This window comes from Gymnogyps californianus, chromosome 5 (genome assembly GCF_018139145.2).
Source record: "Gymnogyps californianus isolate 813 chromosome 5, ASM1813914v2, whole genome shotgun sequence".
In the NCBI taxonomy this organism is placed as follows: domain Eukaryota; kingdom Metazoa; phylum Chordata; class Aves; order Accipitriformes; family Cathartidae; genus Gymnogyps; species Gymnogyps californianus.
Window position 1 is genome coordinate 45290793 of NC_059475.1, and position 25270 is coordinate 45316062.

Sequence of the window (25270 nt, forward strand, 5' to 3'; positions counted from 1 at the left end):
CCAGGATACTTGCCAAGTGTGGGCTGTCGGCAAAGTACTGTGAGTTGGAGCTGCGATGATCTGGAAAGATGGACAGAGTGCAGCAAACCCTCCTGGGGGCAGCTGGGAGGAACCAGTTGTGAACTGCAAGAGCCTGGCCAGCTCCTCCTGCGTGAAACTGGAGACCACGGTCCAAAACCACCTCATGACCTGTCAGGAAACAGGAAAGGTAAAGCCAGGTCAGCCAAGCAAATCAAATAAGCATATAAGCAAGTTGTAAGATCAGTCAGTTGCCCTTGCAAGCAAGTGCTCTACTAATAGTCAGAATTTTTTTGTTTTACCAGGGTGACACATAGAGGCAAGTATTACATAGTTTCTTCTTATCAGTTAAGAGATGTCCCACGCTACTATCTCCCACCAGTCCTTTCCGTTAAAGCAGAAAGGCTTCTGCTCTCCCCACAGAGATTTTTTTAGAAATACCTGCATAGGCAATGAGGTAGGTTTACAATGCAGAAGCTCATTTGCTTCTTGCACTATCCTAATCTTTTGCTTTTTCACATCCTCTGGTACTTTTGCAGGAAGGTGGAACCATTCCAGTGTTTACAGCTAGAAGTTTGTACTCCCAATCTCTTTTCATCTTGGGTGTTTTGGCAGCTTCCATTATTTTTCTAAATGAAGCCGCTACCATTCCCATACCCCTCCCACTGGGAAAGGCAGGAAGGAATGGGAACAATTACAGGGTACAAATTTAGGCTACTACATCAGTAGTCTTTATGACAGCACTGAATTCCAAACACTCCATGTGGGCTGCAATCATGATCTTCAAGCATCCCTTAGAGATAAGTATATCACCATGAACATCTTCAGTAGCAATAATTCCCATCAATTCCTCCTGATTCCCTGCTGAACTGTTCTTAATTAGTGCTTTGTTGGATTTTCTTAAAAAGACCACTGCTGCTGATTTTTACCTGCTGGTAACTGATTAAGCATCATCTCTAGTCAGCCAGGCTGAAGGATCTCTCTAGGGGGAAACATTATTTCATAATGCGTGCAGTCCTACTCCTAACCCCCAAATCATCCAGTTTGTCCTTCTGGAAGCCTAATTTCCAACCAAGAAATCTGTTCCCAGTTTAAGTTGTCTTCTGCTGTAGTTGGGATAACTGGTTTCAGCAAGCAGGAGGGAGAAACCCTTTCACTTACCTTCTCACGGAAGTGCCAAGATCCTCCTACCACTACAGCATGTGCCTTGAAGTCACAGACACTGATATCTCCAGTACCACACATAAGCAACTGAAAGGCAAGAGACTGCAGTCAGAAGTCAGGAGCCCAGGAAGCAAGGCAACAGCTACTGTGCAAATCACAAACATTTAAAATGCTTAGAGAAGAAACATTTTGGCTTTATTCCAGATCCAGAAAGCGCTTCATTTGTCAGAGAGGAGAGGAAGTAAGGGTAGAGATGCTTAGGGAGGCAGCAATTACCTCAAGCTCGTTCTCATCAAAAATAGCCAGGAGGTTCTCAGGAACTAACTCATTAAGACCTGGGAGAGAAGAGGAGAGAAGAGCAGCAAGTGCTATCCCCTGGGTCACCAAGGCAGAAAGGAGCCGGGAGCAGACAGCATGTTACCTTTCAGGAAGTGATCCACCTCCTCTCTAACCTGATTGGCCAGCCTGTACTGTGCAAGCAGATTTAGATACAAGATTTTGTTTTCATTGGTCACTGGTACTTGAGCCCCTCCTGTCACCAGTTCCACCACCTGAAAACAGGAGAACACTTGACATGAGCGTGACCAGCAGCATACCCCAAACCAGAACTCCCAACCAGAATAAACCCAAGCAAGGAGCTACTGCCCAGGGTAAGCTCAATTTTCTGGGGCACACAGCAGCGTTCTCTGCCTCCCCTGCTACAGGCAGAAGGGGTTAAACTGTCCCACCTTCAGGAGCTGCCTCCCTCACCTTCTCCAGCTGTCCTGTTTTGCTATACTTCTCTTCAGCAAAGACCAGATCCATCTCACTCACATCATTGTTCAGTATGAAACAAACTTTGGATTTATAGAATTCTGGGTCATCCGTTTCAAAATACTGCATGAAAGAAAAAGAAGGCAGGGACGTGGAGGGAAGGAAAAAAACAAAACAAAACATATATTGTTAAACAGGACTCTGGATCTGCTTCTACTACACCGATGTTCAACCTCTCCCCAGACCAATACAGGCTTCAGACAAGGCTGGGAAGCTTTACCTTGTAATGCATACGAAGTCCTATGATCTGAGCCAGGAAGGATCGGGTGAAGCGAGCTCGAACCAGTTGTTTGTAAGCACCTCCCAGAGATGATTCATAAAGACACTTTCCTACTAGGCGGCCTGCAAATTCATACATTTTGAGTCGTAAATACGTGGGACGCCCTGGATTTGGATGCACCTGCGAAGAGGAAGAAAAATGAAATATCCAAGTATCAGACAAGACAAGCACAAATAGCAAGTATGGGACCAGTTTAAGTCACTGCATCTCTCAGGCTGCCCCAGGAGCTTTAGTGTAATATCCTCAAAGCCAAGCAACAGAAATAAAATGCCTGAGCCTGCCTAGGAAGAATACAAAATGTTTCACATACACAGGCCAGAAGCTGTATGAGAGCAGAAATGGATTCTGAAACATTCAGACCCAACAAAACCTCTAGACACTCTGATGCCACCTCCTCTTGCCCAGAAATCCAGCCTTCCCTGCTGACTGGCCACCCTCTGCTGTTCATCCAGCCAGTTCTTTGACACTTCAATGGGTTAAGATCATTAAGCAAAGCTTTGAGAAAGGCACTGGAAGTGGCTGTGCAAGCAAGCTAAAGAATGGGTAAGGTTGCACACCACTTAATAGCAGCAGCATTATTTAACCATCAGCATGTCAATACACACATTTCTGTGCATTCAGCATTGGAACTGCAGACTCACCAAGGCCTGGTTGTTATCACTAAAGCGGGTAAAGAGTTGATTGGTGGTATCAAATAACGCCTTACAGATGAGCTCAAACCACTCTCTGCGTGGACCTCCCCAGTCCAGAGCTACAAGGTAGAACAAGCTTGGTCATCCATGGGTCATCAATTTGAGTTTCACGCATGCTGCTCAGTATTACCTGACATGAGCACTCATCGCAATGAACAGCTCCATAGCAAAAAAGCAGTAGACAGGGACTCCAGAAGTCTAGGTTCTGCTCCCAAACCTAGTCCTAATATTTTTTTATCTGGGCCTCATGTCCCTACATAAAGTAGGGATAGAATAGCACCAGCAGGATAATTCACTAACATCTGTAAGAAAGTGAAATGGCTGGAAAGCCACAAAGGATAGACATACTACAAGAAACCAGAATTTCAGACTAAAACTACTCCACCATAATTCCTTTCACTTCCTCCTCAAATATATTCACAGGATAACTCACCTTCTTCATCCTGAAAAATCACTTCAAAGTTTTTGCTCCAGTCAGAAACAGAAAAATTTCGTGTTGCTTTAAAAGACTGCAAAAAAAAAAAAAAAAAAAAAAGAAAATAGCAGCAGCTGTTACTGCTTGGCACCCCATAACCAATACCCAATCCTGCACATGTGGATGGGCAATTTAAGCAGCACAAAACCCAAGAAACAGTCTAATACTCTAAAGTATAAAAGTGAGAATTAGGAACTCCTAAGGTCTAATTCTTCTTTGTCCAAAGCCCTAGAAGCCAATTCCTCATTTTCTATTATGAGACACATTATCCACATAAATACAGCTCATCTTAAAACCAGTGTGAGGTCTTAGAACAGCACAGATGTATCCCTCTCAAGGCTGCAGTACAGTACTGTTTAAAGTATTAAAATGCCTGTGGGAAGGAGCAATTTCTGTAAAGCACTCTCAGCCCACGAGTTAGAATTAAAAAAGGAACGTTTCAGAGAGCATTAGAAAATAGCTTGAAGGGTTCACTGAGTTCATACTTAAAGCAAGTCACGATGCAAAAAAGTAACAAAATATTTCAAGTGTCTAGAACTTCCTGTGTCCCAATTCTGGATTCCAATTAAAGAAAATTAAAAAGCTACACAGCAGTCCTCAGTCATACGGGTAGCTTTGGCTTAGCTTATCTTCAAATAGGTTAGAGCATCACGCTAGTCACATCTCTGGGCTAAACACACTGGTCACATTCATTGTGCCTGTCAACCTTGGACACTAAAGCTTACGTTTATTATTATTATGGCACTTAATTTATTTTGTCTTACTAGGCTGTAAGACCAGTGCTCACGACAGTGCAGGAATTTCCGAAATAGTGGGAAAAAAGTCATGGAAATACTGTTTAGAAGTGAAGTCATTTTGTAGCAAGCTATTAACCGAAACAATCTCGTAAACACTGCAAGCTCATATGTGCAGAAAATATTCCAAAACACAGTTTTACTGAGTGTAAATCAAGGGAAATCCCAGCCACTCCTGCTTTCCCCAGAAATGTTCTTTTCCATCTTTATAACATTACTGTTGTGAGACACATGTGGAAACAATAAGTCAGGATAACCGCCTGCCCTGCATACACAGTATTTAGAATGTCAGTTAAGAACAGTATTACATGAATGATTCTTTCTTAAGTTCGATTTTGGAAACACATCAGCTCAGGTCAGCATCAGTGAAGACTTAACTCAAGGACTCTACAGAATATTTTATCACCACACTGAACCACTACTAGAAGCCTGTCGATGCAAAAGTTTCATGCATGCAGCTCCATAACACCTGACTTGACAGCTTATCTCACTGAATGGCTCTGTACCAGAAAGAACAGTAAAGACTCAGGAGCTCTAGGTTCTGCTCCCAAATCTGGTCCAGGTAGACAGTCTCTCTCTGGGCCTCAGGTTCCAATGTAAAGTGGAGACAGAATAGCACCAGTAGATTTCCTGCTTTTACAGGCTATGCATGCATTTACCCTAGACATCTCTCAGGGCTTGATTTATTCTGCAACGAGCTCCTTAAAAATTTATCAGAGCTGAAGTTTCCTAATTACTTAAGAAATTAATCTGATCTTACTGGCTGTAGAGAAGGAACACAGCATCCCACACAATACCAAACCTGAACACAGAGGAGCTACCTTGAGATTTTTTTTTTCTTTTCTTTTTCCCGTCTCAAGCTGTCTACTGGCATCTGCCTTGAAGCAGAAGGACTGAACATTTTTAGTATGGTTGCCCTAGCACATGCCAGTTTGGATTTCTTCAGGCACTAAGCAGAAGAAAAAGGATGGAGGAAGCACTGGGCTTAAGCGAAATGACCTATACACTCACCGACTCCAGCAGATAGTGACGGCTGACCTTCAGCGTGACCTTTGAATGAGGTCTTTTCATATGCACCTGACGCAGCTCTCGCTGAAAGAAGTTCACTTTGTCCTGGAAGGTCTCCGAGCCTCCTGAGAATAGTGACAATTTGGGTCAGGCCTGAGCTGTCAACACCTCGAACATCTAGAAGGCATTCCTAAGACTAACTGCACAGGTCAGCTTTACAGCCCAAGGATGAGTTTATTCCAGCAAGGTTTGGAGACAGAACTCTAAAGGCAGTTTGCAGTTAGTCTTGCTGACATTCAGATACTCACAGGTGCGTTTTCAAAGAGCCTGACAGAAAAGCCAAACTGAAAAGGAACAGCTGGCATGATGAAATACATTCACTGGAAGCACCAACAGGAACAGAACATGAGACTCCAGGAATCAGAGTTCTCATCAGAGGTCATTCAGTGCTGGCAATCTTCATTCCCTGGGGAAACTAGCAGACTCAAGTGCTAAATTCCTGACTACTGTACCCACCTCACCGCCCCTTTACCTATGTTTTTATGCAGAGAGCGAATGAAAGTGGCTGCCAAGATGTTCCTCTCCTTGCAGCTGAGCTCCACAGGGGGTTGGATCCCATCATCCACCACCAGTGTCAGTAATTTGTGCACAGGGTCAGGGCCAAGGTATGAAAACTAGCAGCAAAAAGATGCAAGAAAGGGTAAACCCATCATGCAAAAGGCACAGTATGTTCAGTAGACAGAGCAACACCACCTGCGCTCTAAGACTTTCTCTGCTCACCCATGCAGATGCAGTTAACAGGAACACCATTTCAAGCATCCAGACTCCAGTTAGGAGGCTGCTTCAAACTTCACACCCTAGCCTAGTGTCGTGGTTTAACCCCAGCCAGCAGCTAAGCACCACACAGCCACTCCCTCACCCCCGCCCCACTCCCAGTGGGATGGGGAGGAGAATCAGGAAAGAAGGTAAAACTCGTGGGTTGAGATAAGAACGGTTTAATAACTAAAGTAAAATATAATGCTAACAATAATAATAATGAAATAATAATAATAGTAATGAAAAGGAATATAACAAAAAAAAAAAAAAAAGAAGAGGGGGAAAAAAAAAGGAAAAAAACCCAGTGATGCACAATGCAATTGCTCACCACCTGCTGACCAATGCCCGAGCCATGATCCACCCCTCCCGGCCAACTGCCCCGTTTATATACTGGGCATGATGTTCTATGGTATGGAATATCCCTTTGGCTAGTTCGGGTCAGCTGTCCTGGCTATGCTCCCTCCCAGCTTCTTGTACACCTGCTTGCTGGCAGAGCATGGGAAACTGAAAAAATCCTTAAGTGCTACTTAGCAACAACTAAAACATCATCGTGTTATCAACATTATTCTCACACTAAGTCCAAAACACAGCACTGTACCAGCTACTAACAAGAGAGTTAACTCTGTCCCAGCCGAAACCAGGACACCTAGGGGCTTCAGTGGACACAATCACAGCATTTTAGCAAGGTTATGAGGAAAATAAACAAGAGAAATGCAAAAGGAATCAAGATTTTTGCCTAGCATTGGGACAAAAGGCAGGAAGAAGTGATACAACCAGCTCCTATTCATAAATATTAGCAGAATTTAGGCACTGAGAGAGAATTCCAGAGTTGAATTTTATGTAACAAAATGTTGCTCTGTTGGTGGAAGCCCTTCTCTCCAAAAGGAAAAAATCAGACTGTCATTCATAAGGACCACAAGCTAATAACATGGAGGTGTAGTGACAGCTACATGGGAAGAGGCTCACCTTTGTGCCAGGACACACTCTAAAGGTGAAAAGGCGCCACGGAATGATCTTCAGGTAAAATTCTTTCACTGAGAATTGCTGAGTAATCACAAGGAAAAGAAAATGTTAAAGGTCACACATCTGTTAAGGGCTGTCCCTGAAACACATGAGGCACAGGACAGATCCATAAGGCCAGACCTCTCTCCAACCCCAGGACAGGTTTCTGCAACATTTGGTGACATCTTCTTCTGGCACAATACATTAAAACCTTTAAAGCTGTACAGAACTGTAAGCAACTTGTCAGTAAGACTTTATTGCATGCGTTTACGACACATGTGGGATCCCAGCATGACATAGATTTTACAGCAGTAAGCCATTGTGTTCAGTAGAACATCACCAGTCTAATTGGAAGGTAATGTTAAGTACACTTGAGAGGCTGAATTCAGGGCAAGATTGTAATGCATTGACAAAAAGGTTTTGGAAAAAGTCACACTAACAGAACTATTGCTACTACTCCCTAATTTTCACAACCATTTCAAACAACTTTTAAAAAGCACTTGCAACTGCTAAATCCAGGAGATTTGCAGAAATTTCTTCTCAGTGTATTTCTGCCAGAACAAATAACTACTAACTGTGGAACTGTCGCCTTCTGGAGAGCAAGCTAAGATGAAATTTTAGCATCTTTAGACAAAACACAAAACCATTTCCCGCACAAGCCTGTTCTAGTTGCAATGACTGGAAAAAATGATGAGCAGCATTTCTCCAGAAACAAAGCAAATATGAACAGCAACCCCTTAAAGACATAACAGCATAGGAACAGTTATCTACTGTACAGGACAGATGTTTTAGGTATATATAGAGATATCCAGGGATACAATTACGCAAGCATCAGAATCGCATTAACAACTTTGGCACCTAAAGGAAACCTGCAACAGTACCCACTTCTGGTGATCTCCTTTACCAGGTAATGCAATAGAAAAGAGTACAAAAGTCCAGAACGATACTCCAAGGATGAAAGGATGCTGAGCTCATGAGGACCCAGCACTCATTCCCAAAGTCAGTTCTTAGAGCTGCATGCAGCAGAGATTTAGAAATCTCTAGCAACACCCTCCATCCTTTAACTGTTTCACAGCCCTCTTTCTCTCTTTGTCAGGAAAGCAATTCCTGGATTAGTCTTTCACTTTGATATTTATCACTGCATTTTTCAGAATGCATCCAGATTGATAGATTAACAAAGTAAATTTAAATTTATTAGTAGATTTAGTGGAATTTTCTTTCCAGTTTCCCTGAATGCTCATAGGCAATAATAAGGGGCAATAGTTTCTGTTAACATATTCTTACTATAAGAGAATCCTCAGTTTCTCTTGACTTGCTTGAATCCTGTTTCTTCTAATTATACATTTACCTTTTGTCCTCTGACCATTTTTTTTCCTTTTCTTTGGCCTGAAACATTCAAGAAACAGGACAAAGACATAAAATCTGAGAAGTGTCTTCCTCTAAGTTCCAATCTACAGGTATCAGAAACTGAGAAAGGGAATTGCAGGTCTGACCTGATCACAGCAAAGGAAAGGCAAACAGAGTATCTACTGAACAATCAGTGAGAAAATTCCCAGTAGGCTTTGGATCAGACCTAGAAAGACTCACGGAGTCCTAGAACTTCAAGGAGCTTTAACGTCACTCTCAATCATCGGCTCCACGTTTGCTGTCTAGCCTTAGGCAAACCTTTTTTAACCAAATCTGAGGCACCTAAATCTGGAACTAAGATACAGAGCACAAGGAAGCCCTTCAGTTGCAGTGCACTTTAAACATGCACTCAAGAGTAACTTTGTGATATCTACCTTAGGTGACACATAGCAGTACACTTTTTTAGGTTTCTTCACTTTCTCGGGGGTTTGGCTGTCAGAGGGAGAATCTTCATCTTCATCCTCAGTTGCAGTAGAAGGACGGCGCTGGGAGGAGCTCAGGTGCGTTGGTGGAAGTTGCCACTGACTGTTAGTATAACAAGGAGCATCGTAAAGGTAGGCTTCAAAGTAAATACTGACACCTGAGGTGGACACATTGCGTTCTACAATGTTCTTTTCATTCTCTGAGGGAAATAGATATAAAAGAGTTGTGTAAATCTTAATGGAGACCAGAATCAAAAAGTAAAGAATCCACAGACCACCACCAAATTAGTTACTATGATTTTAAAGAAAAGGCTACACATCCAAAGGAAAACCTGGTCAAGTGAAACTCTGATAAAGAGAACCCAGGAGTGGGATAAAAAGATTCTAAGACAGCAGTTTGTCTGTCCTGGCTTCAGACAGTGACTGGTTGAAGAAAAAAGGCATACAGAACCTCTCTCTGAGCACCAGCCTGAAGGCATAGCCACTTCACAGCCTCATTGCAGACTAGTTCACTCCTGAAGAAACCAGGAATTATAAAATTGTAAAAGCACATAGGTTATATGCACTGTTCTTCATCCATATAGCTTAACATACAATACATGACTGGCTCACTTCTGGTACGGCTCAGATGCCAAGTACTAGCAAGCAATAAAAATTGCCTAATTTCAGAGGTAAACCTCCTGAGATAGGGGAAAAAACACACATGCTTTTATCTGCTGATGGAACAGAGAGTATCAGCCTTCAGAAATCTCCCTTGTCAGCAGCAAATTCATTTACCTTAGCATTTTTAAATGAATAGGCATTCCTTGAGCAATTAAGCATGGCTAGCCTGCAGGGAAGCCACATTTAGCTCCGCTACACAAGTGTGCAAAGTATCTTGTAAGAGGACACCTGGAGAATGAATACTGAGTAGCTCTTGACTCACCACTTAGAACAATGATGTCAAAATCACCATTGCTTATGGGCTGGTTCTGGTAGGAGATGCAGGCATGGAAACATCCCCTACAGTGCAAGGTGAGTCGGAAGAACACTTCGCAAGTCTGCCGATTGGACACCACAGACTTCTCAAACACAATGTCAGAGCCCTCTTCTTCTTGAGGACCCAGCTAAACAGAAAACAAATTAATAAAGGGGGCTGTCTAGCTCACCTGAAGTCAAGCAGCAAGGGATGAGGTTGCACTCACCTCATGGATGGAGAGGCTGTAATTGTGCTCATCTATCAAGGACACAGAATTGCTGGTGGGATTGTCATACTCATCTCTGGGAGCTATCTGCAGAGTGTGCTGCTGCCCACAGGTCAGCACCAGAGTGGAGAAATGGCAGACAATTTTGGTTTTGGAGGGAACCACCATCCCTGAAGCAGACAATAGTTTAGAGTCAAACAAATTCCAAGGTGAAGCTACAAAGAGCAAAGGAAAAGCAACTAGGGGCACAGTACCCTTGAAAATGGATCAAATCTAAACACATTCTATGCCCCTACATTCAAGAAACAAAATATCTGAGCACTGAAATACATGGTGTGATGCACAGGGTTTGCCTTGGGTCAGAAACTTAATACTGATAAAGCAAACCCAGTTATTAGCCCTCTAAAGAATGCTTTTTCCACTATTCTAACCTTCAGCTCAAGAACTTGCTCCCACTGCACATACAAGTCAGCTGACATCCAAGGAAACCTGCAAATTCAGCTTACCAAACAAACTTTAGCCTGGAGGGTATCCAAGTTAAACCTGAGCTTCCTCTTTCTGATGGGGTATCTTAGCAAGCTTTGTATCTATTCACAATGCAATGGAGTAGAGGTACTTTCAATGAATATGTACATGAAATATAAAAGATGCCGATTGGGGTCAAAAAACAAAAGTAGAAGGAAACAAATTTAAAATGGATAAAAAGGAAATGTTTTTAAAGAAGTGTATAATCAAAGGTATCAACTGCTCCAGGAGCTTAAAGGAATAGAGTAGGGTATTCAAAAGAGGAAGAGTCAAATCACGACAGCATTTCCAATTCAGATACAAATAACTCAATACTTTCACAAAAGGCATTCTCTGACTACTAGATGGATCATGAAGAAGTTACTACAAAACGGGGAACGTGACACAAGTGGTTAGGCAGTTTAAGCAGCACTAATGACTTTTCTGTAAGGCAGTTTCTATTTTGCCACATACTGCTAGTCACAAGTATGTTTTGGTCGTGGGTCTATTGCTGGGATCTACACATGGCAAGAGGAAAGTGGTGAAGAGTAACCCTTTCCCTGTCACCTACCTATTTTAGCTGGAAACACATTTACCTAACTGCCTCCAATACCTCCAAATCTACTTTGAATCATTAGAGGGCCACTTAGACCTTACCTGGCTGGAACACCTTGTAGTAGGGGCTGTAGGCCACATTCAAGCCACCGAGTTTTACAGTGATCTCGTATCTCCCAGCCCTGCGCACAGTGAAGGCCACTTTCACCACATTGGAATTAGGCTCCTGAAGAACTTCCTGGGTTACAGGAATATCAATTGCTAGCTCCACATGGCAGATGTGAACTCGCAGCCCCACAGGCCGGTGAGCAGGGAAGGGTTGCCCATTTTTATAGAATAACTGCATGGGAAATGGAGAAGTCCAGGTCAGCAAAAATATGCAGTGCACAGAGGAAGAGAAAGCAAGTCGCCTTGGGGAAACAAGGGCAAGAATCCTAGCTCAGCAAAGGAAAAAAAATTAAGAGCCAGCTCTGTCACACAGGCTGTGTTCTCTGAAGCAAACAGGGCACAAGTGGGCACTGAACAGCCTCATTCTCTTTTGTGCTGGGGTTCAAAGGAGTGCCCTGAAAAGAACATGCCTCTAGGCATTTCTTCTCTGCACTGTTAGTGCAATATCAGAGCAGAAACCAAGAGAACCCACTACTAAAAGAAAAAAAGCAAAGCCACATCCTTTCAGAGAAACAAGCAGATCTTGTCCGTTTGTACAGCTAAGCTCTGGAAAAGCTCTCACCAATTTGTTACAGAAAACAGTGTGGAGAAGATGCTGACCTAAGGAGCTGACCCAGTCTGTATTGATAAGAAGCATCAGCATGAAAACAACGTGTTAGATAAAAATCACAGGCAGCTCAATCACAGAAGTGATCTGCCAGACAATTTCAGAAGGTAACATACCTCAACTGGTACTTCCTTACAAGGAAAGAATTACACCTTGAAACCCTATGTGCATGGCTCTTCAAGAGCCAGCAGCTTGTGGGCCACATCCTGCCTGCCATCTGCAATCAGCCTGCAGTCAGCAAAAGGTTACTATTATTCCCTGTTTCTAAGTAATGGAGGGCATGGGGCCTGAAGTAGTATGTATCTTGACTGTCAGTGAGAGAAACGAGTGCATGCAACAGCTACTGTTGAATAAAGGGCTAAGCAAATGGGAGACAAGCATGAAGTGGAAGGGCACATTGCTGGAGCTGCCATGAGTGACAGTCAGTAAGGTGAAGGGAATAAATCTAAACAGCGGGAACAGAACAAGTCCCTTTCCCCTCAGCTCTTTTTCACTGCCTGCCCTGGAGTTAGAGCTCCTCACTCACCCTCAAGCAGAAGGGTTTTCCTCACCTTCCAGAGAGGGATGGGTATGGCAACCTAGCTGGACCTTTCTTCTTATTTTGATACCCTTCTGGGTGGGGAAGGTGGGGCAGAAAGGTGGGCACATGAGGCCAGCAAAACCTGTTCAAACTTTCTCCACATAGCTCCAAACTCTCAGTGTTCAGGCCCCTCACCCATCTTATTTGTATACTTGTCCCACTCCCCTAGACTTGGCCTTTTGGGATTGGAAGGAAACAAGAGTCCTTGGCAGGCTTTTCCAGGTCAGACAGAATAACACTCAGTTTTGGAGGAATGGGGAGTGGCCATGAAGCTTTACAGCTCTTGGATTGGTAAAATGCCCACTCCCATGCTCCCAACCTCAGCTGGACAACCAAAAGATAGCACCAAGTCTGTTGAAGGCAAGGCTCAGCCCACTCACTTCCCAGTAAAGGAAGCAGTAGATAGGACAAGCCTGGTCTCCTCCAGCTCTTCAGAGGATTCTAAAGAGAGGGAGATAAGATTTTAAGGAGTGCAAACCTCAGCTACGCACTTACAGTTCTGCAACACAGTTACAGGGGGCAGATGACATAAACAGATAGCTTTCCTCCTCCTAAGTTACATCCAGCTTGGCCCCAACAAAAAACATTTGAAGAGCCCATCCCTAACTCAGACCTCTGTTCCTGCCCCTAAAGCTGCATGGAAACAGAAATATTCCCTTACATGCACTCGGAAGGCCATGCTATGGCCCACCTCATAGGGGTCCTTCCAATCCCAGGAGATTTTGCAGGACCGGGGATCCAGGTAGTTGCCTCGCACGTAGTCATAAATAGTTCGCTCCCCTCGGCGTTCCCGGTCCTCATGTTGAAGGAAGCTGACTATACGTGCGGCAAGCTCAAAGAGGAACTTAATGGTGAAGAAGAAAGCTACCACAGATACTGTGATCCCACCTGCAGCAAGGAGAGAACAGAGGGTGGTTGCAGCAGCATGGCTGAGTCAGGCACCAAAACTGCCTCTGCATCAGCCCAAGATGCCTTTTATTAACAACATTCTACTCAACTGCAAATTAGGTGTTTAAGGCAGAAGCTATTGTGTGAACATTTATGGTTTGTGTTATGCTACAAGTAAGGTTAGAGAATAACAAGTCCCTTAAAACTCTGCAAATGACTGCAAACAGAGGAAATAGGTAAAGGTGGTACAGCGTCTCAGGTATGACTAGCAGACATCCCAACAGAAATACGGAATTCCCTTTGAGTTGCAAATTAGAACTACAAAGATTCCTTTAAGGGAAACAGTCATATAACCACACAACCCCTGCACATCACATTAAGGCTGGATTAAGAAGCATCATGGAGGCAACAACCCTGCACTAGTTCTCGAAAGAAAAAGTAAGGGGATGGCTTAGGAATGAGGTCAATGGAAGGACGTTAGGAACAAGAAGAATGGTGGAGAGGCAAGTCTGCCAGGTGGAGGGCACAGTGTGGGGTGACAGTGACTTCATGTTTGTTAGGTAGACTCTGAACTAACATGAAAGCAGAGGCTTTCAAGAAACCCTTCTAAAGCCTATGGAGAGGTCAACAAATACAGTGGCAGCCTTTCCTTCACTTACCAATAATGTAAAACATCAGGTCCCTTCGGTGAGACACACAGCCGAGGATCACAGCTGCATCTAGAACACAAAATAGGCCAAGTCCAGTCCAATGACTCTTCCTCACACACATTGGCCTAAATTTAATCTATGATTCCTCAAACAAATACCTATCGATCATCTATCTTCCTCTCCAAGGACATCCCTAAAGCATTATTCCATAAGACTGTGAAATATGCAAACAGCACAGCATGCTACAAGGAACAGTCCTCCCTCCATCACAGATTCCCATGCAGATTCAGGGATCTATAAGAAGGACAACATATTATCCTCAGAAAACAGTGAGAGCGGGCTCAGGGTACTGCAAGAAGGAACTACTTTTTGCAGGATCACCAACTTCAACAGCAGCGGCCGAAAGCCACTTATCCAAACTCTCACACCTACTTGCTTCTGCAAGTCACAAAGTTAACTTCTAGTCTGCCATGAAAGCACATCACAGAGCCACCACCAGATTGGACAGAAGCTGACCCTCAACCAGCAACCTTAGAAGAAAAAACTATGGAATAAAAGGGTTGCAGACAAGACCATCCCCATTTGTTCACAACAAACAAAATCCTTCTAGGGCAGAGCTGAATCCATTTTTTTCCCTGTAACTCTACTATGGAAAGTATGAATGCAACTGGAAAACAGTCCATCTGTATTTTCCTACTCAATTCTGCAAAGTGGAGCCTCTCTGCTGAAACTCTCGCTGATCAACACACAAGCTAAAACCTTGGTTCTGTACACTATTAAGATTACAGCAATTTTTAGAGACACCAATCTAGAATCAAGTTCTCACTGAGGGGACTGCTAAACAAACATGTAGTAAAAAGACCACACCCAGAACAACAACATGCTGTTTGGTTGATAAGACATAGCTGACAGACGGAACAAGAGCAGCAGCAAGAAACGTGTGTGACAATTAGACAAACAATTTGGCATACACTAATGCATACAATATAGCTCGCCATGTCACCATTCAGTTAGTGAGAAGCTACATTGTGCATTCAAGCTGCTTTTTCTATTTATTTTTTTTTTTTAAACAAACACAAAAGGGGAGTTATTCATCAGTCTCAACAGCAGCAGCAATGGACATCAGCATGCAGAAAGCTTAAATGAGGTATTTCCCCCCAACAATAGCCATGACTTTCCAGACCAGCAAATCCCCTTTGCTGGCCTCCACAGATATTCCATCCCTCCAACCAAACAGCAGTCACATACCTTTACACAAGTGCCCATGTTCTAAAAGCCAAAAGGGGGGTACCCATTCTTCAGCATCGTTCCTCTTTGTGCCCAACACTGGGGCAAACGTCAGCAAAAAGAGGCCATAAAGAAGATTATCACAGAAAGAGAAACTCCTGGAACTTGCATCACAGAATCACTGCTGAAAGGTGAGGACCTGAGCACAGCAATTTCTTCCTCTTTGTGGAAAAGGGTTGTCTTGCAATGCTGCTCCCTGTAGCCTGTCGTTTGCTAGCTTCCCTGGAAAAGGAAAAAAAGGAGAGAGAAAAGTTAAATCACTCCATTGTTGTGGACAAATCTAGCAAGTAGAAACATGTGAGAGGTGTAAGATGCAAGAGTATCACTAGATGTCAAATCCATAGGAGAGGTGCTATAAAGGTATTGCTGTTGATGAGGTGCTAGGCTTCACCATATCCTCAACCTCCATCTGTCTCAATCTCATTTCGTTATATGACCCCCTGAAACTAGCAGGTTCAAGATGGAACAAAACACATCCTGCCTCCATAGGTTTCATTGGGCTCATGGGTTTCATGGAGCAGCTAAGAACCTGCGCACTATTCATGAAGAGTGCTAAGGATCAGGTACCACTCCAAGGCTTCACAACCCACAAAATGACATGTACTATTCTCAAACTGATTTTGCCCAGATCTAGAGGGCTATTTATAGTCAAGTCTTAAAAAAAAAAAAAAAAAAAAAAAAACTTTGAAAGTTCTTGGACCCAAAAGCAAACTAGATAATTTTTTTTTGCTGCTGCTGTTTTAGGAATTCAGGAAACCGGTATCCTCATAAGGCATTTCAGTGTCAGCAGCACTATCCACTAAATTACAGTTTACTGTCAGGATAGAGATAAAAAAAATAAAAATGTAAGAGCAAGGATTGATGCAGCCCACAAAAATCAGGACATATGCCAGAAGAAAAGCCACAAAGCCTACACAGTCAGTATCCACTCATTGAGAACACAGATTATATAAAGGAGTGAGAATGAAATGAACAGACCCAGGCTCACCACAGCAGCTGTCTGTAAAGACAGTCACCTCTTTGGGAGATGTAAGTGATGTGCTCCTCCTGCCTGCCATACCACCGCCTCAGCTGCCACTTCCTCCTTACTCCCCCCTCATCCACCTTCCTCTTCAGATGTCTCTTATTTCCCTCCATCCCAATAATCATACAGATCTGGCTGCCTTTGCACACTTCCACTAAGCTTTCTAACGCATATGAAAACCAGCAGGTAAGCCTGTGCAGAGCTCTTTGATTGCACTGAAGAAGCAGCCAGACTCTCACTGTCATTTCCTCCCCCACATCTCAAGGAAAATCCCACCCACTCAGCTATTTTATTCTTTCCTCTCCTTGAGTGAACAGCGTTGCAGTCCCCAGGGCATAAGTTCTCATCCTCCTCCTAGCTGAAGCTTCAGGTTTCTAAACTCATATCTCTGTGTACTAAGAATCACAGACGTAGCAATTTCCTTGATATTTTAGTTCTTTCACAGTACATATCCAAGATGTGCTACAAATGCCTGGTTGAAACTCTACTCCAGCTCGGCCTGGCTGTGGAAGGTGTGTGGCTCCTCCACACACAGCTGAGGAATTTCACAGAAACTTATCAATATTTGGGAATCTATGAGATCTCCCTCCAGCACCTTACAGAACCAGTCTCTTCCTGTCACCGAAAAAACATCAACACAAAACTGGCCCTGTGGGTTCATCTACCCAAGCTATTTCTGCCTCAGTCTATAACTCTTTCCCTTCTGTAAAGCATACCACAAGTCACACAGCCTCTCTCTCGAAAGCATAAAAAGAGAAAGACCCATCATTTCAACTACAAGGGTTTTTAAGTCAATTGAAGCCTGAGTCTCTTGATCCAGGTTGCAGAATTTCAGAGCTCACTGGACACAGGGAATTAATTACCTCCCTCAATCAGCACAGCCACTTCTCATTTTATTATCTCTACATGAAGTGGTAAACAAGACACCAAGTCAGGTGGCCACCAGAGATGAAGTGGCTGTCATACAATCAACTTCCCTCTAGCATACACACTGCCAGCAGCTTTAAGGATGCTCTTGCAGCTGGGATACATTGGGGTAAAGAACCTAGTTGCGAGTAGCTGGTATCCAAGATACGTTGCCACTCACTTATAAGAATGCAGATCTAAATTAAAATAGTATCCGTGCTAAGAACTGCCAGCTAACAATCTGGGCAACGAATTCTGAAAATCAGCAATATAAGGTGCCATCGTAGCTAGGCTGGGAAAAAAAGTGCTGAATTGTCCGACAGGTCTTAGTGATCTTGATCCAAGGACACAGCAAGCAATAGTCTCCTACCATCTGCAGGGAAAATGGGGATTTAGAAAGCTTCACCTTGGTTTGACTCAAGGAGAAGTACTGGCATAATCGGGACAGACAGCATGGAATCATAAAATAAACTGTATTAGTGCCATTGCTTCTCTCAAGTCAGCAAGGAAAGGAAGGCCAGTAATGGGAATACATTTTGTTTGTATTACGGCTGCTGTGAAGCCAGAGGAACACAGTGCAAAGCTCCAGAAGGAAGCACAAGTGTAGCTGTACATACAAAAGGAACTACAACACAGTAATGGCACATTCCCGTGGCTACAGCTACAAAGCCAGTTGGGGGCATGCTACACAGAACTGATTTACTGAGGACCTAGGAAATCTGTTGTGCCTCTTGGTTTTTTTGGTGCACTGACAAATTTAACTTCTCTTCCTTGACAAGTTTCAAAATTAAGAAGAAAGATGGGTTTAAAACCTTTCTGCAGGTTGATACTACCTCATCCAACCAAGATAAGAGAATCCTCCATCTCTGTGCAGAGCATCCTCTCAATCCATGTCCACAAATGTCCACCACCAATGACATGTGCGTCTCATACCTCGCACAACATGACAATTCTCTTTTGAGTGAAAAGGCACAGTATTTTCTCACACTAAGTAAAGCATGCACAAACCAACAAACAAGAATGCCCATGGGAACCTAACTTTAAAATACACCCACGGAAGACTGAAGAGTCAGTGCAAAAGGCACTGAGCAGGCACCAGTATCAGCTGTCAAGGACAAAAGCCACATCAATGGCCAGTGTCCATACAAAACAGTCATTCTCTCATCAAGGCTGGGATTTGTCATATGCATTTACAGACAAGCCAAATAAAACAGTGGCAACAGGAAAAAAAAAAAAAAAGAGAGACTTTCGCCAACTGCCTAAGCCTAAGGACTTTTCATCGCAACTGAACCACCAACAGGGCTTTCAGCTCCTCCTGTCCTCCTCAAACACAGTAAGCCAGCCAGATGGCAACTTGCAGGCCACTCTCATCTTGACACCAGATCTGCTTCCCAAGCCAGAACAACATTGAGCCACTTGCCACCCTACACACCCATGGGGAAAGCAGATCACCCCCTTCCTCCTCAACTATTTCCTTCACCCAAACCACTCGGGTCACTTAAGCAGCATCAGGGGAACTCCACCAGCTGTGTTTCCTCAACCAACAATTAAGCCTGGTACGATCACCCAGGCGGAAAGCTCAGCCGTGGTTTTCTGAACAAACCCAGTTCTCCTATCAGTCTAATTTTCTTCCTCGTTGTTAGAGCCTCAGTCACATTTCTACTGAGGCCAGCGCTTCAGGAAAAAACTCCTGCATAGTACCTCACTGGCTGCACAGCTGCTTTTTCTGACCACCACACCAGATAAAACTGGTTGCATTTGGAAGATACCAACAGCTACAAGTTCTCACTAATCCCAGAAGCTTACAAGAGAAAGATAAAAACAAGGAGGCCTGCCTCTGTCACCCTTCCCTGCACAGGGCACTGGGTCTAGTCTGAGAACTCGGAGAACATTTCCTTACATGCGTAGAAAAGATATTTTGGGTTGGACTACACCATTATGGCTGCAGAAAGCACAGCTGAAATTATGCTCATTTGCTAGGATTTCAGGCCACAACTGTTGGCAAGATCTACAGACAATGACAACCCACTGCTTATCACAAAGAAGTTCATAAGCTAGAGCACAGCAAAGCCAGCATTACATTAATTCTTCAAAACACACCAGCCCAGCAAGCTTAAGAAAGCGGGCTGAAGACCTCCATAACCTCCCAGCTCCGTAAAACAGAAAAGAAGGGGGGAAGGAGGGCGATCGGTGTGCTGTGGTTCCCCCTCCAGCCCGCACCAGCTGGGGCTCGGCGGGGCCACCACATCCCGCGGCCCTTCCACAGGCGCCGGCCCCCGCAACCTACCCGATGTGCCACAGATACACCGACAGCGCCGTGCAAACGGCACGGCTAAACCAAAAGACAAAGCTGAAGCCCGCCGCGCTTCCCGCCGCGGGGCCGGCAGGGCCAGCCCCTCCCGCTCACCGGGAGCCCCGGCCCCGCCCGCCCCCGCCGCGGCCTTCCCAGGACGGCCACCCGCCGCCGGCAGAGCGGGGACCCCCGCCGCGGTAGCACCGGGCCTGCCAGGAGCAGCGGCGGGGAGGCCCCCAGCACGGGCGCCCTGGGCCGGTAGCGGGGCCGCCCGCGACCCTCCCGCTGCCACCCGCAGCCGGGCCGGGCCGGGCCACCATCCCGTGGGGACGCCCAAGCAGTGCGGGGCGGCCGGGCTGCAGCTCGCTCGCCCCGGGAGCCCCGCTCCCCGCGCCGGAGCCCGCCCTCCCCATCCCCCGAGGCGCGGGAGACGGCGGGGAGCGCCGTTACCGACAGCTCCAGCGGCAGCCGCGACGTCGGGCGCGCTCCTGCGCGCGACCAGCCCGAGCTCCCGGTGCCCCGTGCTGGCGGCCGGAAGTGACACCACTCCCCGACCTTCCCGGCGGGGCGGGGCGCGGCGACGCGTAGTGGCGGCACCGGAAGTAGCGGCGGCAGCAGCAGCAGCAGCAGCATGGTGAGCCGGGCGCGGGCCGGGGCCGGGGCCGGGGCCGGGGCCGGGGCTGGGTCTGGGTCTGGGGTCTGGGGTCTGGGGTCTGGGTCTCGGGTCTCGGTCTCGGTCTCGGTCTCGGTCTCGGGTCTGGGTCTCTCCCCAGCTCATCGTGGCTGCGTGTCTGTCTCCTTGCAGGGGAAGCAGAAGAAGGCGCGGAAGTACGCGGTCATGAAGCGCATGATCAGCCTCCGGGACCAGCGCATGTGAGTGTAGCTGCGGCTGGGCCCGGTCCCAGGTGGGGCCCCGGAGCCGGCCGCGCCCGGCTGGCCGTCCCTGTGTCCCGCTCAGGAGGGCATCCTGGCCGAGGCCTCTCCGCCGCTGGCCGCCCTTCCCTGTCGTGTCTGTCCCCCTCCCCCAGGATTGCTTGCGTTTCCTTGCAGTAACGAGAAGGACCGGGCAAAAGCCCCCGTGAAGAAGAAAGAGGACCCGAGTGCCATCAAGGAGCGGGAGGTGTAAGTCCTGCCGACGCTTTAGGGAGGGAGGAAGGGCGGGCGGGCGCGTGGGCCACACTGCAGGCTGCAACCAAGAGTGTTTCAGAGTAAAACTGTCAGAGTAGGAAATGATGCCCCAAACCAAGGGATTGGGCTTGGGAGGCAGCGGGAGGCCTCACAGGTCACCATTCCACGCTGTCTTGTGGTGTTTCTGCTCATTACCCTTATTTCATTCTGTGCAAGTTGTAGAATTGGATATGTTGTTAATTGCAATTAACTGATTTGAATTCTTTGTCTTCCCGGCAGCCCCCAGCATCCCTCTTGCTTGTTCTTCCAGTATAATACACAGTTGGGCCCCCCTTATCACATCCTGGTTGATACTAACTTCATCAACTTCTCCATCAAGGCCAAGCTGGACCTAGTGCAGTCAATGATGGATTGTCTCTATGCCAAGTGTGAGTGTTTGCATCACTTGCAGCTTCTTCTGGACCATGCAGTGCCACGGTGTGCTCATGACGTGCTTTATCAGCCTCATACCACTAGCTGAGGATAGCAGAAATCTTGAAAAAAGGATACGTGCTATAATCATCCAGCTCATTGTTCATGGCTATGGTAATCCTGAAACTGTCTCTGGTTTCAGTCAAACAATGGTCTTGAATGCTAATCTTAACAAAGGTAAAGCATTAGTAACTTAAAAATATAAAATTACCATGGCATGGTCAAACTCAGTGGCTCTACTCAGTGGCATCACTTATCAGTTCTCGTAAGTTTAAAACTGTAAGTAATATGTTATAGAGTTCCGTGATAGTTCCTGGGCATGTGGGCAATACGTAGGGGTCTGTGAAGAAATACTGCTTGGTTTTAATACAGGCTTTTTTTGCGTGTAGGTATTCCATGTATCACAGATTGTGTAATGGGTGAAATTGAGAAGTTAGGACAGAAGTACCGTGTGGCGTTAAGGTAGGTGCAGGGTGTTCTTCTCTGTTTCTAGAACTTAATGTTTTAATATAAATAAATGAAAAGCACTTTCCATGACAGTGCTCTTGGACTAGAGGGTGCTTAGGTTGTTGCCGAGTCCCGAACTTGGTTTTATTTCTCTGGCTGTATGAGATCGGTACGATGGCTCGAGTTTTAGATTATTTTTTTTAGAACTAAATGCTAGGTATAATAATGTTGTGCATAATATTGATCTGTAAATCTTTTTTTCCCCCTAAGACTTTCAGAAGTAACACTTCTTCCTGTTTCTCAAAATATATATAGATTTTTTTTTTTTTTTAATTATAGGAATTTCTAAAAATAAATAAAGAAGTGACCCAAGTCTTATGGAACCTTTCACTCATGCCTCATGTTATTCCTGTAGGAGTAGGTAGCACATACTGATAATCTAGAGCCAAGTTATTGTGTGATCTGTTCAAAACTAGTCTAATGTAGTTCATGCTCTCCAGGTGTACCAGTCAGATGTATTGTTCTTTACTTTTTATTTTGGCCTGTTGTGTTGTAAAGTATCCAAGTGCATCCCCTAAATAGCTTTGATGTTCCCCTTCAGAGAGGAGGTGAAGTGTTCCTATATGCATGGTACGAATGATCAGATACCAGAAGAAGTTCTTCCCACAGATAACTTGTTTCAAATGACTTTGTTAGGCAAGAGCCTAACATTGTAGGGATCTTGAATCCACCTAACAAGTACTAAGAAATACTTAACCTATAATAATTAGCCAGACAAATTGCATTCTTTTTTTGCTCCTCATTTCAGTTGACTGTTGCGTACTATTCGCTCCATCCCTTCAGCCCTTGTTTTGAGAATAACGTGCTGTATATCACAGAAAGAGGCATTCCTGTTCCTCCATACTGTGCTACTGTACGCTGGTCTGATTGCTGTGATGCTGCCTTATATGTCCCCACAGAATTGCCAAGGACCCTCGGTTTGAACGCTTGCCATGTATGCACAAAGGAACCTACGCAGATGACTGCTTGGTACAGAGGGTCACTCAGGTATTTCCGTTTCTGAAATTTTCTGTACTGTGCTAACATACTAAAAATTCCTGAACCCTCCTAGTTACTGATGACTTAAATTTCCCACAAAGTAACTGTAAAATCTCACTAAGGGGCAGTTTCAGTCCCTAGCACAACTTTATTTGAAGCAAGGTATAGTCTTCCCTGAGCATTCTTGTTGCACAGGACAGCATCAAGAAGCACTTAGGATGGGAGAGCTGTCAGCTGGGAAGGCTGGGCAGACTTTGGATGTTTCTACAAGTCTGTTTTGATGAGCAGAAGGATGTTACTAGTCTGCTGTGGAATTCTGTACGAGTCCTAGTAATGCCTTGCTTAGCTCTCTTGTGTTAAATGAGCTCACTGAATAGAAGCTTTTGCTCAGCTTTGTCTCCTTTCTGTGGGTTCACTGCTGTTGAATCCGACTCGCCTTTTTTTTTTGCAGCACAAATGTTACATTGTGGCCACAGTGGATAAAGAGCTCAAGCGGAGAATACGAAAAATCCCAGGAGTGCCTATAATGTATATTTCCAGGCACAGGTAAGGGACCTCTGACAGGGAGGAACACTGCCTGGTACAATCCTTGTCTGACAGGGACTTTATCACCACGTACTTCTCTCCTGCATTGTCTATAGTGCAGGTTGCAGTAAAGGGCCTAGTGTTTGCACAAAAGTAGAAGTACAGCTGCTGCTGGGAAGAGACAGGTTGCAGACCCACTTTTATTGCAGTCTACGCGTTCACTTGCTTTTACCTGGAAAACTAGTTTCCTGGAGGCCAGTCTTTTCCATAGATCAGTTTTGCTTACCAGCAGCAGCAGGACTACCAGGCAAATGCATTCTATGGGTTCTTGAGGAACAGAACCATTCTTGTTCCATATTCTGTTTGGTAGCACTGTGTACCCTCAGCTAAGAGATTGAATTTGCTTCTTAGCTAAAAACCAAACCAACTCAGAAGGATACTAGTGCAGCAATTTCAATGCAACAGATTTTTCCAATATCTGCAAGTACTGGCTCACTTTATTTTTTTATATGCAATAGGACCAGTGATCTACTGTAAAAACATTTGCCTAAATTCAGTTCCTGTTCCTTCCAAAGCACCTGTAAAGCCTAGAGTAAAAAGACTTTACTCACCTTTGTTTGTCGTATCCAGTGTTTTAATATTTCTTCTACATAATGTACAGCCCAGAACATTTATCTTGCATCGAACCTATGCCAAATTGTTTCACAGTATGGTAGATACATTTGGTAGCATGGTAAGGAGAGAAGTCAGGATGTGGAGAGAAAAGGGCCAAAGTCTTCAGATGGGATGGGAGAGACACTGGAAAGGAGGCAGTTGTGCTAGCAGTGGAGACAATGAGTCTAGTAATATGCAGACAGAGCAGTATGTCAGAAATGGTGAGTTTTTGAGATGCTCGATTTCTGAGTTTGAGGTGAAGGATAACAGCAACCTTATGAAGGCTTTTCACTTTCAGAAATAGTATTTTTCTTCCTGGGGATCTGAGCTGCAAACAGAAATGCAACAAAGCTTCTTGCTGTTCAGTCTGCCTGTAAGCCTGTTGCTGCATGGGGAGGGGAGCAATGTGGAGTAGGTTGTCTTCATAGGTTTTCCCTCTTTCTTTCTCAGATACAATATTGAGAGGATGCCAGATGATTATGGAGCTCCTCGATTCTAACCTGTCCAGCCAAGCCATCGATGCCAGGACTCTGAGCCAGGATAAGGGTCCTTCTGGTTCCAACCCTCCTGCTTTCTTTTTTGCTGGGACTCTGCTTATAGGACTGTGGGTGACATTGGACTAACTTCATAGCCTTGATCTTCTAAGATAAAGCTACTTGGAAGAGTCTGGTTTTATTCATCCTTGTTCTGACCTGGCCTGATTACCTATAGCTGGGAGAAGCATATGGGAAAGAGAGGACGGCAGTGCCTAGAACATGCCTAACTCCCTCTTCATTGGGATCATTGGAAAAAGTGATTTCAGCATTCCGAATGAAATATTGGTGATGCAACTCTGGCTGAGAATGAACCCACAGAAATTTTAGAAGTTTCTTATTGCTGCACCTGCAGCAGGACAACTATTCCCCCTGGGAAACTCCCTCACACCTGTCCCACAAGCAAATCGGAATCTGCGTTCTGGAGAAAAGCTGTCAAATCTACACCTGTTGTTGTGCTTTCTCTGGACCAGTGGTCTGGAGGATTTTAATTCAGAATTGACGGGCTTTTATTCAACTGTACAGTGAATGAAGTTTGGTTAATCCTGCTCAAATTCCCCTGTCTGTAGTGGGTTAGCTGGCAGCCCGGTCCTTTTGCTTATATGCAGAGTGGTGGTGGGAGGGCAGGGTTGGGTCAGGACAGATCTCTCCCTCTTGTTTGCTTGGCACCTATGCACCTCAAAGCCTTATCCCTTTCATTAGGTGTCAGGGAAGAGGAGGAAGGTGTCACACTGTGAGAGGAAGGTGTCAAACTGGGAAAGGTATTAATGTGGGCTGGGATCAGAGTCAGTGGGGGAATTGGAGCAATGGCTGCGGATCAGAGAGTCTCACAGAGCCCTGCAGCAAATGCTGCAGGGAAGGAAGTGGTCAGAGGAGGGAGGGAAAAGAGATGGTTAAGCCACATGGAGAAATGCAGCTGAAAAAATATTTCAAAGCT

The 25270-nt window shown here is 45.1% G+C and overlaps 2 protein-coding genes across 5 annotated transcripts in view; one reads left to right on the forward strand and one right to left on the reverse strand.

Annotated features, from left to right (window-relative positions):
- The window catches only part of AREL1 (apoptosis resistant E3 ubiquitin protein ligase 1), a 36278-nt gene extending 20866 nt beyond the window's left edge, over positions 1-15412 (reverse strand). For 3 of the 4 annotated variants that reach the window (XM_050897078.1, XM_050897077.1, XM_050897076.1), the window contains exons 1-18: positions 15276-15326; positions 14037-14096; positions 13151-13377; positions 11237-11474; positions 10076-10245; positions 9817-9997; positions 8844-9091; positions 7027-7104; positions 5777-5918; positions 5248-5369; positions 3401-3476; positions 2917-3026; positions 2216-2395; positions 1933-2058; positions 1604-1733; positions 1459-1517; positions 1180-1269; positions 14-189 (exon numbers count right to left, since the gene is read on the reverse strand). In XM_050897078.1, coding sequence (XP_050753035.1) covers positions 14-189; positions 1180-1269; positions 1459-1517; positions 1604-1733; positions 1933-2058; positions 2216-2395; positions 2917-3026; positions 3401-3476; positions 5248-5369; positions 5777-5918; positions 7027-7104; positions 8844-9091; positions 9817-9997; positions 10076-10245; positions 11237-11474; positions 13151-13377; positions 14037-14052 — 2369 coding nt within the window. In that variant the 5' untranslated portion in view covers positions 14053-14096; positions 15276-15326. Of the gene's footprint in view, positions 1-13; positions 190-1179; positions 1270-1458; positions 1518-1603; positions 1734-1932; positions 2059-2215; positions 2396-2916; positions 3027-3400; positions 3477-5247; positions 5370-5776; positions 5919-7026; positions 7105-8843; positions 9092-9816; positions 9998-10075; positions 10246-11236; positions 11475-13150; positions 13378-14036; positions 14097-15275 lie in introns of all 4 variants that reach the window. The other variant, XM_050897079.1, reaches the window with a different exon arrangement.
- A 4936-nt stretch (positions 15413-20348) lies between these two features.
- FCF1 (FCF1 rRNA-processing protein) lies at positions 20349-24943 on the forward strand. Its single transcript, XM_050897822.1, has 7 exons — positions 20349-20410; positions 20588-20659; positions 20945-21093; positions 21526-21598; positions 22543-22630; positions 23073-23167; positions 24251-24943. Exons 1-7 carry the CDS (start codon positions 20376-20378, stop codon positions 24297-24299), a joined length of 561 nt encoding a protein of 186 aa, XP_050753779.1. The 5' UTR covers positions 20349-20375; the 3' UTR covers positions 24300-24943.
- The last annotated feature ends 327 nt before the right edge of the window (positions 24944-25270 follow it).